This window comes from Chiloscyllium punctatum, chromosome 11, assembly GCF_047496795.1.
Source record: "Chiloscyllium punctatum isolate Juve2018m chromosome 11, sChiPun1.3, whole genome shotgun sequence".
NCBI classification, from domain to species: Eukaryota; Metazoa; Chordata; class Chondrichthyes; order Orectolobiformes; family Hemiscylliidae; genus Chiloscyllium; species Chiloscyllium punctatum.
The window spans coordinates 32,075,166-32,091,506 of record NC_092749.1 but is presented as its reverse complement, the minus strand read 5'-3'; the positions used below and the strand labels follow the sequence as shown (position 1 = coordinate 32,091,506).

Below are 16,341 nucleotides of genomic sequence, written 5' to 3'. Positions count from 1 at the left end.
GGAAATTTTATTTCTCATTGAAATGTGTTGATTCTGGGTTCACATGTGGATTATCAGTCGATGTATAGACCCAATTCACAAATCTTCTGGTTTGATTTCATGACTAATCAATCGATCTCTTTATTCTTTCATGGGATGTGGATGTCAATGGCAAGGCCAGTAATTGTCCTTGAAGGCATTTAAGAATCAATAACAACATTGCTGTGGGTCTGGGGTCACGTGCAGGCCAGATCAGGTTAGGATGGCAGATTTCCTTCTGTACAGTACATTGATAAACAAGATAGGTTTACATAACAGTTGCCATGACAGAGACTGGCTTGATTTTCTGGTGCTATTCATTGAATTTAAGCTTCATCAGCTGCTGAAGTGGGGGCTGAACTCATGATCCTCAAGCATTAACTTGGATCTCTTGATTACTATCCCAGTTGCAATACCAATATGCCACCAAGTCCTGAACTGATAAGATCATAGCAAAATTCTGTATTTGAATGAAAGCTTATCATCTGGCAGTTAACATCTCTTGAAAACAACATGCAAACTTCTTCAATCTTCTATACTTCTGTCTTTCTTTTATTGAATATCTCATTCTTTCTAAGCTCTATAATTTTTTCTGCTTTTTGTATTTTTGATTTTGCAATTTGACTGTAGAAACAACTTACATCCTATCTACAGTTTCTTCTACAGCACATATCAAAATCTGAAGATTTACTACTGAGATAGTCAAGGGGAACAGACCCCAACATCTCTCAGCTCCCCTTCAAGTTACATAACATTTTGACTTGGAAACATATCATTGTCACTCGATCAAAATCCTGAAAATTGCGACCTAAAAGGACTGTGGGTAGATTTATAATACTTGTATAATATGATTCAAAGAAGTGTCTCACTACCACTTTCTCAAACTCATGCTTGAAAGTAAAATGCAACAATAATTGCCTCGCTTATATTGCAAATTACTAAGAATCGTGGCTTCATTCTTTAAGTATTTTTAGAATGCTCTGTAGTAATAGAATGAATCACCAGTCCAGTTAATTCTATACCAGTAATGTGGGCACTGACAAGTTGAGAAAGAGCTGATGTGGCTGACAACAGGCTAAAATATGTTATCATTTCCATTTTAAATTCCAGTTACAGTAACTTTCACTTTATATCCGAATGCACATCAGTCTTTCTGCTAACGAAAGCTTTCTTTTTGGATTTTGTTTGACTCAATCTTCATACTTGTCAAGATGAGGGACATTGGAGTTAGACAACGGAACATCTTGTACCTTTTTAATTTATTCTAGGCTGGTAAAATATGGAATAAACATGCCAGACTGACATAGGTTTTGTGTTGCATTTTTCAATTAACAGTTTTTTCATGAATCAGGTTTCAGTCAGCCGTCATTTTCTGAATGCTACCTTTATTCATTTCATGTTGAGTTACTACATTATTCTTCCTACACAATAACAATAACTCAGCAATAGATCACTACCTCATATTGCCAGTCCTTAGCTCATTCTTTGTCATTCACACAGTCTTGTCTTGAATTACCAATTTTTAATTTTCACAACCCATTCAATTTAAATCAATACTACACCAGTTATATGCCAATCATGTATCTTTCCTGCTTTGTTCTCTGTTTCCACAATTCCTATCAGCATAAACTGATGCTTGTTTTCCTGTCCTGACTTACATTTTCATCATATGTTAAGGCTGAAACGTTTTATTGTTCTGTGCTATGTCCATGTGTTGTTCATTCATTGGCAGCTCCTTACAGACGAGGATCACTCTTCCACTCTCAGGGTGAGTCCATAGGCGGCTGTATGGACCGATACAGTTACCGCAGGCTCTGTTACCTTTGGGGCAGGAGGTAGTCATGGGAAGGGGTGAGTGGGGCATGGGTGTGGCAGCATGCTCTTTTCATTGTTTTCTCCTGGCTTTTCTCCTGAGAGCAAGTCTCGAGGTGCTTGACGCCTTCCCGGATGCTCCTCCTCCACTTTGGATGGTCTTGGGCCTGTGATTCCCAGGAGTCAGTGGGAATGCTGCACCTCACCAGTGAGCCCTTAAGGGGATCCCTGAAGTGCTTCCTCTGTCCACCTGGGGCTTGCCTGCTGTTTTGAACCTGGGAGTAGAGCACCTACTTGTGTTGCAAGGTTGGGTAGACTAATTGTAGATTGGAAAGCAGGAAGTTCGAACTTGGTGCTTGTAAAATTGTAAAATGCAAGGGGAGAATGCATTGTGTGGTCCCTTTAAAAGATGGTGTTTTGTGGTGCTTAGAAATTTAAAATGGATGTCTGTGAGCAGCAGCTTGAAAGTTTGCAAGTACATGAAGCACTTGAACTGAAAGGCCGTACAGTTAGCAGGCCAAGCCGCAGATTTTACCAAGACAGCTGGCTTTTGAATTTAACCAATCAATTTGAACTAGGCACTTAGATACCAAAACCTACTCAATTTAAATCGGATGGCTTTGATAAGATAGGACTAATCCTTTTGTAAGAAATAGTGATATGTTTTCAAGGGTATAAAAGTAGGGGGCAGGTGCACAAAGACTCCAGAGCTAGCTGCCATCCGCCAGAATTAACGGCCCTGAGTGCTTGAGAGAGAATCATTGGCTCTCACAGCCTCCTCTATGTCTTAGAGATAGCACCATCTAAATAACAAGGGTACCAACGACAGAGAAGGCATTCCTGACAGACTGATTGATGGAAAAGGCACAGAACACTCCAGAAGACACATACCCTGGTTGTAATTGAGAGACTAAATTCTATTTTTGTTGTATGAGTGGAACTTGTATTTAGTGGAATAACATACCATTAGAATCTTGTTTTCTTTGGGAATAGGTAGTAGTTAGAAGGGATTTATTCGGTTTATTAATAGTTTAGTTAAATTGTTCCCTGTCAGAGTTAGATAAATAAATTGTTACATGTTGATTTTGAAGCAAGTGTCAGGGATTTATTTTACTTAACCATTTGAAGTTAGTGAGAAGTGGGTTACACCAGTTTTTCCATTCTTTACAGATTATAGGATGAGGCGCTCCTCTCTGGGTGTCTCAGTTTTAGTCCTCAGAAGGGGGTCAACTTCCACTTTATAACACTTGGAGAGTTTTGAGTTGGTCATATGCCCAGCCCATTGTAGCCGATTAAGGGCGATCAGCGCCTCGATGCTGGGGATGTTAGCCTGGCCGAGGATACTGGTATAGGTGCATCTTTCTTCCCAGCAGATTTGCAGGCTCTTGCACAGGCAGCATTGGTGGTGCTGCATCAACACATTTAGGTGTCTACTGTAGACAGTCCACGTCTCAGAGCCATATAGGCCTAGCGAAGGTCAGCAGTAGGTATGTGAGGAGTTGAAGCGTGGACTAATTCAGTCAGATGACTTGTTGCCATGCTGTAAACACACTGTATCTCTGTGGCTTTCCCATTGCCAATCACCCATAAGCTGGACAGCTGGTAACTGAAAACTGACAGAAGTCTCATCCAGCTGGACCAATACCCATTTTCAGCTGCGGTGTCGCTTTTTTCTTTTAAATTTGAAGACCAATAACATGTGAAGTGCTTATCTCATTCAAACAGACACTCTATTTACATCTTAATTTGGGAATGAAGATGTAATCAACATCATTTCCGGATGAAGAACCTAATTTCCAAAGGTACCCATGTGAAGTGGGACCAGAAATGTGCGAGAATCAGTGCGAAGTCAGCTCGTTTAAAAAAAACAGAAAATATCCCGTATTTTGTGAATTCCTGTCAGAAAAAATATCTGGCTATGTTTCTTTTTTCTGTTTTGTTTTACTGGCATGAGTTTGTCATGAATCCCGGGGCTATACTTGCCTTCCTCTCTGCAGCACGATTATTGGCACACGTTGGGTCTCTGTGAGGAAGGCGATGAGATTCAAGAAAAGTTGTGGATTGAGACTGGGCAAGAAAGTTTGCACAAGTGGCGGGGGGGGGGGGGGGGGGGGGAGATCTGTTGACCATCGTTTGGAAATTTCACACTTGCATGTACAGGCCAAAGGGGGCAGGTTTTGCTTATTAGGCAAGTTATTGATGTGGAGATTTTATTACTCAAAGCAAATTGGGACCCAGTATATCAAATGGTAACACCCTCTCCCTGTGTGCTATTAATGTCATTGAAAGGTTGTTCATCCTGGGACAAGTGATGAAATTATTACGGTGCAAGGAAGTAAGGTAGGGCTCAAGCACTACCTCAGCCAGAATTGGGAATGAATCTACATTGGGAATGAATAGTATTATTCTGAACCACACTCTAGACATGTAGCCAACGAAGCTAATGGACTGCTAATGACACCCTCACTGTGTGTGAAGATTGGTGAAACTTAATAGTAGATGCTTCTTTGCAAACAGGCCTGTCATCACCATGACATGCTTTCACTGGCTCTCTATGTAGTAACATGAAGTGCCTGCACCTGCCAAGATCTCAACAAATATGGCCCAGCTTTTCTAATGGCCAGATTGTCTATGGAGAGCATAGATTGGATTGCTGTATTGGATCATGCAGAAACCCTGTGTAGCTAAGTCCAAGACAATTCCCTGGAAATATCCTCCTGAAAGATTCCGATAAGGCCACTTGAAGATAAAGATTTTGAAGGGTTCTGACACACTTAACCCTGACAGTTGCTCAAAATAAGTTAGGTTATTCAAAACCTACTCTCACTCCTTGGGTAACTGTTAAACTTAACACCCAACTATATTCTGTCTAGTCCTTGTCACTCACACTGCCCCTGATGGACCAAATTCTCCCTAATCTCTCCCCACTGAAGTCAGCAACCCCCACCCAACTCCAGCTGACCCCCATCTCACCCAACAGCTAGACCCAACACCCTTTCTTTGCTGGACCTGAAAACCTGACTTGTCAGCATCCCCACACATTGTCCCAACAGCTATCCCACTGCTGTACCCACCACCTCCCCTGTCTGCTCCACATTCATCCCCTCCCCTGTCAGATTACCACCTCACCAACCCCGCAACTCCCAGTACTCTGCTGTGAAGTGGATGACAAAACCATGCAACTTTTACTTGTGAAACTGAGGAACTAAAAGAAATTTGCAGTACTTGAAAGCTACCTGGATTGAAAATTAATAAATTCCTTGGGCAATTGAATTAATGGATGCATTGGTGGTTATATATCAAAATTATATAGATGTTTGAAAGTTGCCTGTGGATTAGAAAGTAGCAAATATACCCCCACTGTTTAAGATGGGTGGAAGAAGAAGAGTGGAGAACTGCGTACCTGCTAGTCCAACATCTGTAATAGACAAAGTTATAAAAGATGTGATAACTGGGTATTTAGAAAGAAATGATAAAATTGGGCAGTCAACATGCATATATGAAAGGAAAATTATGTTTGACAAGATAGTATTTGTGGCATTAATGAAGGATGTGGTGTGTATGAATTTTCATAAGGCTTTGATAACGTCTCATACATCAGGTTGGTAAATAAAATTACAGCCCATGGGATTGGGGAGAATAACTGGCATGGATTGAGAACTGGTTAATAGACAGAAAGTGGAGAGTGGGAATAAATGGATCACCTTCAGGATGGCAGGTTGTGACTAATATCGCAAGGATCAGTACAATATCCATCACGTGGATCTCGGACCAATTGTAATATTTCCAAATTTGCTGGCATCACCAAATTGAATTGGAACCAAAGTAGTGTGAAGGCTTCAAGAGGACATGGACAGGCTAAATAAATGGATGAGACTGTAGTAAGTGAGTAAATGTGAAGTTATTTGTTTTGATGAAAAAAACACAAAGGCAGAGGTTTCTTAGATGCTGAAAGAATGGAAAATGCTGGTGTCTAAAGAGATTTGGGTGTCCTTGTTTATGACTCACTAACAGTTAGAATGCAGCTACAGCAAGCAATTCAGAAGGTAATTGGTACATTGGCTGTCATTGCAAGAGGATTTGAGTTCAGGAGTAAAGATGTCCTGTTGCAGTTGTACAGGGCCTTGGTGGGACCTCACCTGTGTATAGATTTGGCCCTCTTATATGAATTGGCACTTATTAATTAAACAAGAGTACAATGGAGTTTCACTAGACTAATCCTGGGATGGAACAATTGTTTTATGAAGACAGGTTGACAAGACTGGTTCCATAGCCCCTAAAGTTTCAAAAACTGACAGGTGACCTCATTGAAACTTACAAAATTCTTACAGGGTATATATAAATACAATGTTCCCCAATATGGAGAATCTAAAACAGAGAACATAATCTGAAGATAAGGATTGGGCCATTTAAGACTGAGAAGAAAAGGAATTTCATCTCTCAGAGGGTGGGGAACCTTTGGAATTGTGGCTTAATAGTTGAGCATGTTCAAGACAGAAATCAAAGGAGTTCCAGAGAATAATGACATCCAGAAATAAAACATAGAACATAGAACAGTACAGCACAGGAACAGACCCTTCAGCCCTCGATGTTGAGCCGAACATGACGCCTAATTGAAATAAAAGACCATAAGACCATAGGAGTGGAAGTTAGGCCATTCGGCCCATCAAGTCCACTCTGCCATTTAATCATGGCTGATGGACATTTCAACCCCACTTACCCGTTCTCTCCCTGAATCCCTTAATTCCTTGTGAGATCAAGAATTTATCAATCTCTGCCTTGAAGACATTTAACACCCCACTGCGGGCTGTGACAATTAATTCCACAGGCCCACCACTCTCTGGCTGAAGAAAAGTCTCCTCATTTCCATTCTAAATTGATCCCCTCTAATTATAAGGCTGTGCCCACGGGTCCTAGACTCCCCACCTGACAGAAACAACTCCCCGGTGAACACCCTTTCTAAGCCATGCATTATCTTGTAAGTGTCTATTATATCTCTCCTCAACCTTCTAAACTCTAATGAATACAATCCCAGGATCCTTAGCCATTCATCCAGGGATCATCCGTGTGAATCTCCACTGGACATACTCCACAGCCAATATTCTAAATGGGGCCTAACTAGATCTTTATAAAGTCTCAGAAGCACATCGCTGCTTTTATATTTCCACCCTCTTGAGATAAATTACAACATTACATTTGCTTTCTTAATCATGTACTTTGCCTTCAGAGAATCCTGGACTAGCACTCCCAGATCCCTTTGTATTTTGGCTTTATTAATTTTCTCACCGTTTCGAAAATAATCCATGTCTGTATTCTTTTTTTTCAAAGTGCAAGACCTCACATTTGCTCATGTTGAATTTCATCAGCCATTTCCTGGACCACTCTCCTAAACTGTCTAAATCTTTCTGCAGCCTCCCCACCTCCTCAGTACAAACTGTCTGTCAAAAACCAAACTTTGTATCATCGGCAAACTTCACCATAATGCCCCCAGTCCTTTCACCCAGATCATTAATATATAAAGTGAACAGCTGCGGCTCCAACACCGAACCCTGCGGGACACCATTGTCACTGGCTGCCATTCTGAAAAAGAACCTTTAATCCCAATTCTCTGCCTTCTGTCAGACAGCCAATCCTCAATCCATGCCAGTAGCTCACCTCGAACACCATGGGCCCTCACCTTACTCAGCAGCTTCCTGTGTGGCACCTTATCAAAGGCCTTTGGAAATTTAGATAGATAATATCCACTGAGTTTCCGTGGTCTAACATACATGTTATCTCTTCAAAGAATTCTAACAGGTTTGTCAGGCATGACCACCCCTTACTAAATCCATGCTGACGTGTTCTAATCTGACCCTGCACCTCCAAGAATGTAGAAATCTCATCCTTAATGAGGGATTCTAGAATTTTACCAACAACCGAGGTTAGGCTAATCAGTTTATAATTTTCCAACTTTTGTCTTGATCCTATCTTGAACAAGGGGGTTACAACAGTGATTTTTCAATAATCTGGGACTTTCACTGACTCCAGTGACTTTTGAAAGATCACAACCAATGCCTCTGCTATTTCCTCAGCCACCTCCCTCAGAACTCTAGGATGTAGCCCTTCGGGGCCAGGAGATTTCTCAATTTTTGACCTATTAGCTTTTCTTGCATTTTCTCTTTTGTAATGGCTATCATTCTCAACTCTGCCCTCTGACTCTCCTTAATTGTTGGGATATTACTCATGTCTTCCACTGTGAAGACTGACACAAAGTACTTATTAAGTTCTTCAGCTATTTCCTTATCACCCATTACTCGCCCTCCTGCACCAATTTGGAGTGGCCCAATTTCTACTTTTCCCTCTCTTTTGTTTCTTATGTATTTAAAGAAACTTTTACTATCATTTCTAATATTACTGGCTAGCCTACCTTCATATTTGATCCTCCCCTTCCTTATTTCTCTCTTTGTTATCCTCTGTTTGTTTCTGTAGTCTTCCCAATCTTCTGATGTCCCAGTGCTCTTGGCCACTTTATAGACTCTCTCTTTTTTTTGATACGTTTTCTGATTTTCTTTGTCAGCCATGGCTGTCTTATACTCCACGCCCATTCCCCTGGATAATCATTCTTTTCTTTGGAATGAACGTCTGTACTGTGTCCTCAATTACACCCAGAAACCCCTGCCATTGTTACTCTACTGTCTTCCCTGCTAGGCTATGCTTCCAGTCAATTTTCGTCAGTTCCTCTCTCATGCCCCTGTAATTACCTTTATTAAACTGTAAGACCATTACATCTGATTTTGCCTTCTCTCTATCAAACTGCAGATTGAACACTGCTATATTATGATCACTGTCTCCTAAGTGTTCCATTACTTTAAGATCCTTTATAAAGTCTGGTTCATTACATAGTACTAAGTCCAGAATAGCCTGCTCCCTTGTGGGCTCCATCACAAGCTGTTCCAAAAAGCCATCCTGTAGGCATTCCATGAATTCCCTTTCTTTGGATCCACCGGCAACATTATTCACCCAGTCCACCTGCATGTTGAAGTCCCCCATGATCACCATGATCTTGCCTTTCTGACATGCCCTATCTATTTCCTGGTACATCTCGCGCCCCTGGTCCTGACCACTACTGGGTGGTCTGTACATAACTCCCATTATGGTTTTTTGTCTTTGTGGTTCCTCAACTCCACCCACACAGACTCCACATCATCTGACCCTATGTCATACAGTGCCATAGATTTAATTTCATTCTTAACTAACAAGGCAACCCTGCCACCTCTGCCCATCTCCCTGTCTTTTCGATATGTTGTAAACCCTTGGATGTTTAACTGCCAGTCCTGGCCCCCCTGCAACCACATCTCTGTGATGCCTAAGACATCATCATCATTCACGATGATTCATGTCATTAATTCATCTACTCTATTACAAATGCTTCGAGCATTCAGATAAAGCACCTTAATGCTAATTTTCTTATCCTCATGATTTCCATCACTTCTATTAGTGTGTCCAAAGTTATCCTTCCTTTTTGCTTCATTCCTAGTCTGCCTCGGACTTAAACCCTGCACACATGCTAACTGCTGCTTATCTTTCTACTTGATACCATACTCCCTGTTACTTTCCCTTTCCTTTTCCCTTCCCCCCGACTCACAAGTTTAAAGTTCTAGTGACCACCAGTTTTCGCCAGAACACTGGTTCCTCATTGGTTCAAGTGGAGACTGTCCCATCAGTACAGATCGCCCCAGTTCCCAAACTGATGACAATATCCCATGAAATGGAATCCGTCTTTCCCAAACCAATCTCGTAGCCACGTGTTTACTTCCCTAATTTTCTTATCCCGATGCCAATTAGCACATGGCTCAGGTAGTAATCCAGAGATTATGACCCTCAAGGACTGTTCTTCAATTTCCTTCCTAGTGCTTGATACTCCCCAAACAGGTCCTTCTTCCTAGCCTTGCCTATATTGTTTGTGCCAGTGTGGACTACAACAATTGGATCCTCTCTCTCCCAGTCTAATATCCTTTCAAGCCGGTCGGAGATGTCCTGCACCCTGGTACTGGGCAGGCAACACACCATGTGGGACTCTCGATCCAGCTCACAAAGGATACTGTCTGTCCCCCTAATTATAGAATCCCCTATAACAGCTTTTTGTCTTTTTGCTTCCCCCTCTTAAATGGCCTTCTGCACCATGGTGCCGTGGTCAGCTGGCTCATCCTGTCCACAGCCCTTTTCCTCATCCATACAGGGAGCAAAAATCTCATACCTGTTGGACAAGGTCAAGGGCTGAGGCTCCTCCACTCCTGATCTCAGAATCCCCCTACCTGCCTCACTTACAGTCACATCCTGTTGTTCCTCATCACTAACCAAATTTGAATTACTTAGAGTCATAGAGATGTACAGCATGGAAACAGACCTTTCAGTCCAACCTGTCCATGCTGACCAGATATCCCAACCCAATCTAGTCCCACCTGCCAGCACCTAGCCCATATCCCTCCAAACCCTTCCTTTTCATATACCCATCCAAATGCCTTTTAAATGTTACAATTGTACCAGCCTCCACTACTTCCTTTGGCAGCTCATTCCATACAGGTACCACCCTCTGTGTGAAAAAGTTGCCCCTTAGGTCTCTTTTATATCTTTCCCCTCTCACCCTAAACCTATGCCCTCTAGTTATGGACTCCCCGACCCAAGGGAAAAGACTTTGTCTATTTATCCTATCCATACCCGTTATTATTTTGTAAACCTCTACAAGGTTACCCCTCAATCTTCGATGCTACAGGGAAAACAGCCCCAGCCTGTTCAGCCTCTCCCTGTAACTCAAATCCTCCAACGCTGGCAACATCCTTGTAAATCTTTTCTGAACCCTTTCACGTTTCACAACATCTTTCCGATAAGAAGGAGACCAGAACTGCACACAATATTCCAACAGTGGCCTAACCAATGTCCTGTACAGCCGCAACATGACCTCCAACTCCTGTACTCAATACTCTGACCAAGAAAAGAAAACATACCAAATGCCTTCTTCACTATCCTATCTACCTGTGACTCCACTTTCCAGGAGCTATGACCCTGCACTCCAAGGTCTCTTTTTTCAGCAACACTCCCTTGGACCTTACCATTAAGTGTATAAGTCCTGCTAAGATTTGCTTTCCCAAAATGCAGCACCTCGCATTTATCTGAATTAAACTCCATCTGCCACTTCTCAGCCCATTGGCCCATCTGATCAAGATCCTGTTATCATCTGAGGTAAACCTCTTCGCTGTTCACTGCACCTCCAATTTTGGTGTCATCTGCAAACTTACTAACTGTACCTCTTATGCTCACATCCAAATCATTTATGTAAAAGACAAAAAGTAGAGGACCCAGCACCGATCCTTGTGTCACTCCACTGGTCACAGGCCTCCAGTCTGAAAAACAACCCTCCACCACCACCCTCTGTCTTCTACCTTTTGAGTCTGTTCTGTATTCATATGGCTAGTTCTCCCTATATTCTGTGAGATCTAACCTTGCTAACCAGTCTCCCATGGGGAATCTTGGAAGTCCATATAGATTACATCTACTGCTCTGCCCTCATCAATCCTCTTTGTTACTTCTTCAAAAAACTCAATCAAGTTTGTGAGACCTGATTTCCCATGCACAAAGCCATGTTGACTATCCTGAATCAGTCCTTGCCTTTCCAAATACATGCTGAAAATGTGTTGCTGGAAAAGCGCAGCGGATCAGGCAGCATCCAAGGAGCAAGAGAATTGACATTTCGGGCATGAGCCCTTCTTCTTCCTTTCCAAATATACGTACGTCCTGTCCCTCATGATTCCCTCCAACAACTTGCCCACGACTGACGTCAGGCTGACTGGTCTATAGTTCCCTGGCGTATCCTTACCAACCTTCTTAAACAGTGGCACCACATTAGCCAGTTTTCCGGCACCTAAACTGTGACTATCGATGATACAAATATCTCAGCAAGATGCCCAGCAATCACTTCTCTAGCTTCCCACAGAGTTCTAGGGTTCACCTGATCAGGTCCTGGAGATTTATCCATCTTTATGTGTTTCAAGACTTCCAGCACTTCCTCTTGTGTAATATGGACATTTTGCAAGATGTCACCATCTATTTCCTTACAGTCGATATCTTCCACATCCTTTTCCACAGTAAATACTGATGCAAAATACTCATTTAGTATCTCCCCCATTTTCTGCGGCCTGTACGTAACTCCCATTATGGTTTTTTTTTGCCTTTGTGGTTCCTCAATTCCACCAACACAGACTCCACATCATCTGACTCTATGTCATTTAGTGCTATAGATGTAACTTCATTCTTACCTAACAAGGCAACCCTACCCCCTCTGCCCACATCCCTGTCTTTTCCATAAGTTGTAAATCCTTGGTTGTTTAACTGCCAGTCCTGAACCCCCTGCAACCACGTCTCTGTGATGCCTATCACATCATAATCATTCACGATCATTTCTGCCGTTAATTCATCTTCTCTATTATCTGAATGCTTGTAGTATTTGGAAAGTGCCTTAATGCTAACTTTCTTACCATTATTGGAGATATTTGAAATCATAAGATGTCCAAAGTTATCCTTCCTTTTTGCTGCATTCCTAATCTGCCTCGAGCTTAAACCCACTTACACACATGCTATCCTGCTGCTTACCTTTCCAATTAACTCCATACTCCTGTTGGACAAGATCTAACTAAACCCTTTTGTCTACCTTTGGTCCATTTCTTACATATTCATGTGCTTATCTAAAAGTCCTTAAATACTCCTAACATATCTGCCTTCCCAAAAACTACTAGCAGTGCATTCTAGATTCCTACCATTCTCTGTATAAAGTACTTGCCCCTCATATCTCCTTTAAATATCCCCCCTCACCTTACCTTAAATGCATGCCCCCCCAATATTAGACATTTCAACTCTGGGAAAAAGATTCTGACCATCAACTCTATCTATGCATCTCATAATTTTATAGACTTCTATCAAATCTCCCCTCAGCCTCCACTGCTCCAGAGAAAACAACCTGAGTTTTTCTAGCCTCTCCTTATTGCTGATACCCTCTAATCCAGGCAGCGTCCTGGTAAACTTCTTCTGCACCCTCTCCAAAGCCTCCACATCCTTCCTGCAATGTGGCAACCAGCACTGAACACAATACTCTAAGTGTGGCCTTACCACAGTCTTATAAAGCTGCAACATGATTTCCTGACTCTTGTACTTAATTCCCTGACTAGGAAAGGCAAGCACGCCTTTTTTACCATCCGATCTAATTAGTGTGGCCTCTTTCAGGAAGCTATGGGCTTGAACCTCAAGATACCTCCATACATAAATGGAGTTAGTGTGGGAAAATTGCTTTGAGGTAAATGATCAGCCATGATCTGACTGAATGTTGCAGCCGGCCTGAGGGGCTGAATGGTCTACTCCTGTTCCTATAGCCATCTACATAGGACAGAGAAACTACAAGTCCATTGCAAAAAATAAATTCTCAGAGATAAAGTGGTGTTCTAATTCACTGCCACATCCAGGTTCTCTCCTTGGCTATTTGCAATCACATGCATGTTTAACTAATATCAAAAGCACATTCAAAATGTGAATCATAAATAAACTTTGAGAGATGTAATTCTATTCGCCTCCAAGTACAGAAACAACCCTGGGATATGTCAAAAGCTGAAGCCACCACTTTACTTATTCAGAAAGGTTACATTCTGACACCATAACTTGTTAAAGATCTAGTATTATAAAACAGAAAAGAAAGTGACAGACAAGTGCAATGATTATACTCACTTGATAGATAACAGTCAAGGCTGAGAGTTACATTATCCAGAGCAATGATTGCAGTTGAGTCATCAGTCCATACAGTGTTCAGCTGAAGCCAGAACCTGTGAAACCAACAATTATCTGGATGAAATCTGCAGTAAAACCTCAGGTCGCACAAAGGTCTTTAAAGGTCAGCTGCCTCTTCTTCAAAAAAGAAGGACCACTTGAGGATCACCACAATGGAAAATGCAAAAGAAAATCAATTCCGTCTCTCAATTCAGTCCATGTGGATCAGACTGAGCAAATAATGATTTAGAAAAATAACTATTCACATTCTAATGGATAACAGGAATAAACGAACAAATCAAAGGTTATTATATGGTGACAATGGTTTAAAAAAAACAGGAATTATCCAATTAATCTTGCAAAATGCAGGCTTTAAAATGCATACTAAATGTTACAGTTTATGCTGCAGAATTTTATTTGCTTTAGAAACACATGAACAGAACTTTTGTTTGGTCTTTTTGCAATATTTATAATCATTCCCGGAATTCACTATGAGGCTTCCTGTAAGTCAACCTACAGCCTGCCAATTTAAAATAAAGGAACCACAAAAAACAAATTTGGCCTAAAACTTTTGCTCAGTTCATCCCAGTTCCAGTTCCTTGTCCTTTACCCATATTCTACTTAATAGCAATGGGTAGAATCATCTGTACAGGTTCCTGCACAGTGCAAACACGCTGAACTGAGAAAGTTGAAACAGATACGATCGTGTGAGCACATTGTTAAGGACTTAGCAATGAAGAGAAACACTTGTGACAGAACATAGGTGAATAAGATCTAGCAACTCCTAATACTAACCAATATATCTTATAATTCATTTAACCATGAGATGATGAGCACTTAAGATTTACCAAAAGTGGTGATTATTGTGGTCATCTCTTAACATTTTAAACTGCTCCCTGCACATCAAGATCTATAACCATGACTCTCTTTTGCCTATTCTTTAGTTAATTTTGTGTCCATGTTGTTACTGTCCCTTTTAATGCACAACTTATAGCTTTTCTCTTGTGTGGCACTTGTATTGAATGCTTTTTGGAAGCTCATTTTTAATTTCCTTGTAGATTTGTTCCTCTATATTCTTGTTGGTGGTCTATATATTAAAATGAACAATGCATTTATATCTTTCTTACTTCTTAGCTTGAACTAAATTGATTCCAACCTTGATCCTTCTGAAGCATTCTTTTTCTCCTGTACTGCAATGCTTTCCTTAACCAAAATCATCACCTTTTCTGCTTTATATCCTTTCCTACACTTTATGAATACCTTGTAACCAGAAATATTTAACATTCAGATCTTCCATTGCTGCCGTGACAACATAATCCCACCAGGCATTCTGTGCCTGAAATTCTCCAATCTTACTCACATACGTGTAGTGGAACCCTGATTTATTTAAATCCTTTCTCCCTTTTCCTATTCTCCATTTAAATTCTATCAGCCTGTTGTGTACCAATGCTACCTGCATTTCGTGTACCCTAGTATTACTTTCTAATATTCTCTCCCTGTTTCTACACTCCAGATGTGTTTGTATAAATCCTCCCCAACAACACTAGGACATCACCCCACAAACTTGTACAGGTCCCATTTCATCCAGACCAAGAATGTAAAGCCCTCCCTCCTGCACCACCTCTCTAGTTAGAGGTGTGGTTTAAATGGCTGTTAGAGATTGGTCTATGCTGGGGCTTTTTTTTTGTCCTGTTTCAGGAGTGTGAACCAGAAATTATGTAGAAAACATATGAATTTGTAAATGATACTTCTTCAGAACTCTTCTGTTCTTCACTTATGAAGAAGGGTCACTAGACCCAAAATGTTCATTCTGATTTCTGGCCACAGATGTTGCCTGACCTGCTGAGTTTTTCCAGCGATTTCTGTTTTAGTTTTGGATTCTGATTTCCAGTATCCATGGTTATTTCGAATTTCTGCCCTAACGCAAGATTTCATGAAGACTGGTGTTTGATGTGCAGTGGGGAGTAGCAGTTTGGAGGCTTTTTACCAGATAGCCACTGATATACAATCTTCCCTTCAGCATAGGCATGTTCCCCTTGCTCGCCTGCCAGCTTACTGGCCAATTCCTCAAACCATAAGGTCAGGAGCCTTATGACAGGCAAATCCCCCTCCCCTCACAACCCCTATCAGGGAATGCTTGTGTTTATTGTGCACATTCAACTCTTGCAGGAGAGAAGCATTCAGAGACTTTTGTGTGGGTAGATGCACGAGAAGCCTACAATGATTGGTACAGATTGTGATGTCAATCTCGAGAGCTGTGATTTTCCATGTACATTGTTAGTAAGAAGAATGTGGCATGGAGCGTGTTAGGAGTTAAATGTTTTGAATGAAAGGCAGTTCAGTTTCATCAAAGAACTGCAGTTGATGGAAACCAATGAAGGATTATTTTTTTTTTTGCCTGAGATGCCCATGGGTTTTCATCCTAAATTCAGCCTTCACAATTGTGCCATTGTCCCATTTAAGCATTTGGGGAAAAGCGATCAGATGTACAAGCCCTCCAACTTGTGATGAAAGGTCAGTGAGTTGATGGTACATGAGCTAATGAGTGTTCTAGTTCCCCATATGTTTTAAGTATGAAGCCTATGAAAGAAACAATGCCACTGTGCTGCCAGTAGTACTATATGGTAGTTGCAATATAGTGACAGATGTTGACTGCCTGATGAAGGTGCCAGGCACCCAATCGCTTGTGTGACGGTCCTTAGCAGTGGCAACATTACAATGCTA

At 41.4% G+C, this 16,341-nt stretch overlaps 1 protein-coding gene across 1 annotated transcript in view; it reads right to left on the bottom strand.

Moving 5' to 3' along the window:
* LOC140482871 (ALK tyrosine kinase receptor-like) overlaps positions 1-16,341 on the bottom strand; it is a 1,059,465-nt gene that overhangs the window by 318,298 nt on the left and 724,826 nt on the right. The window contains exon 10 of the mRNA XM_072580591.1: positions 13,579-13,673. Within this exon, the coding sequence (XP_072436692.1) occupies positions 13,579-13,673 (95 nt within the window). The remainder of the gene's footprint in view (positions 1-13,578; positions 13,674-16,341) is intronic.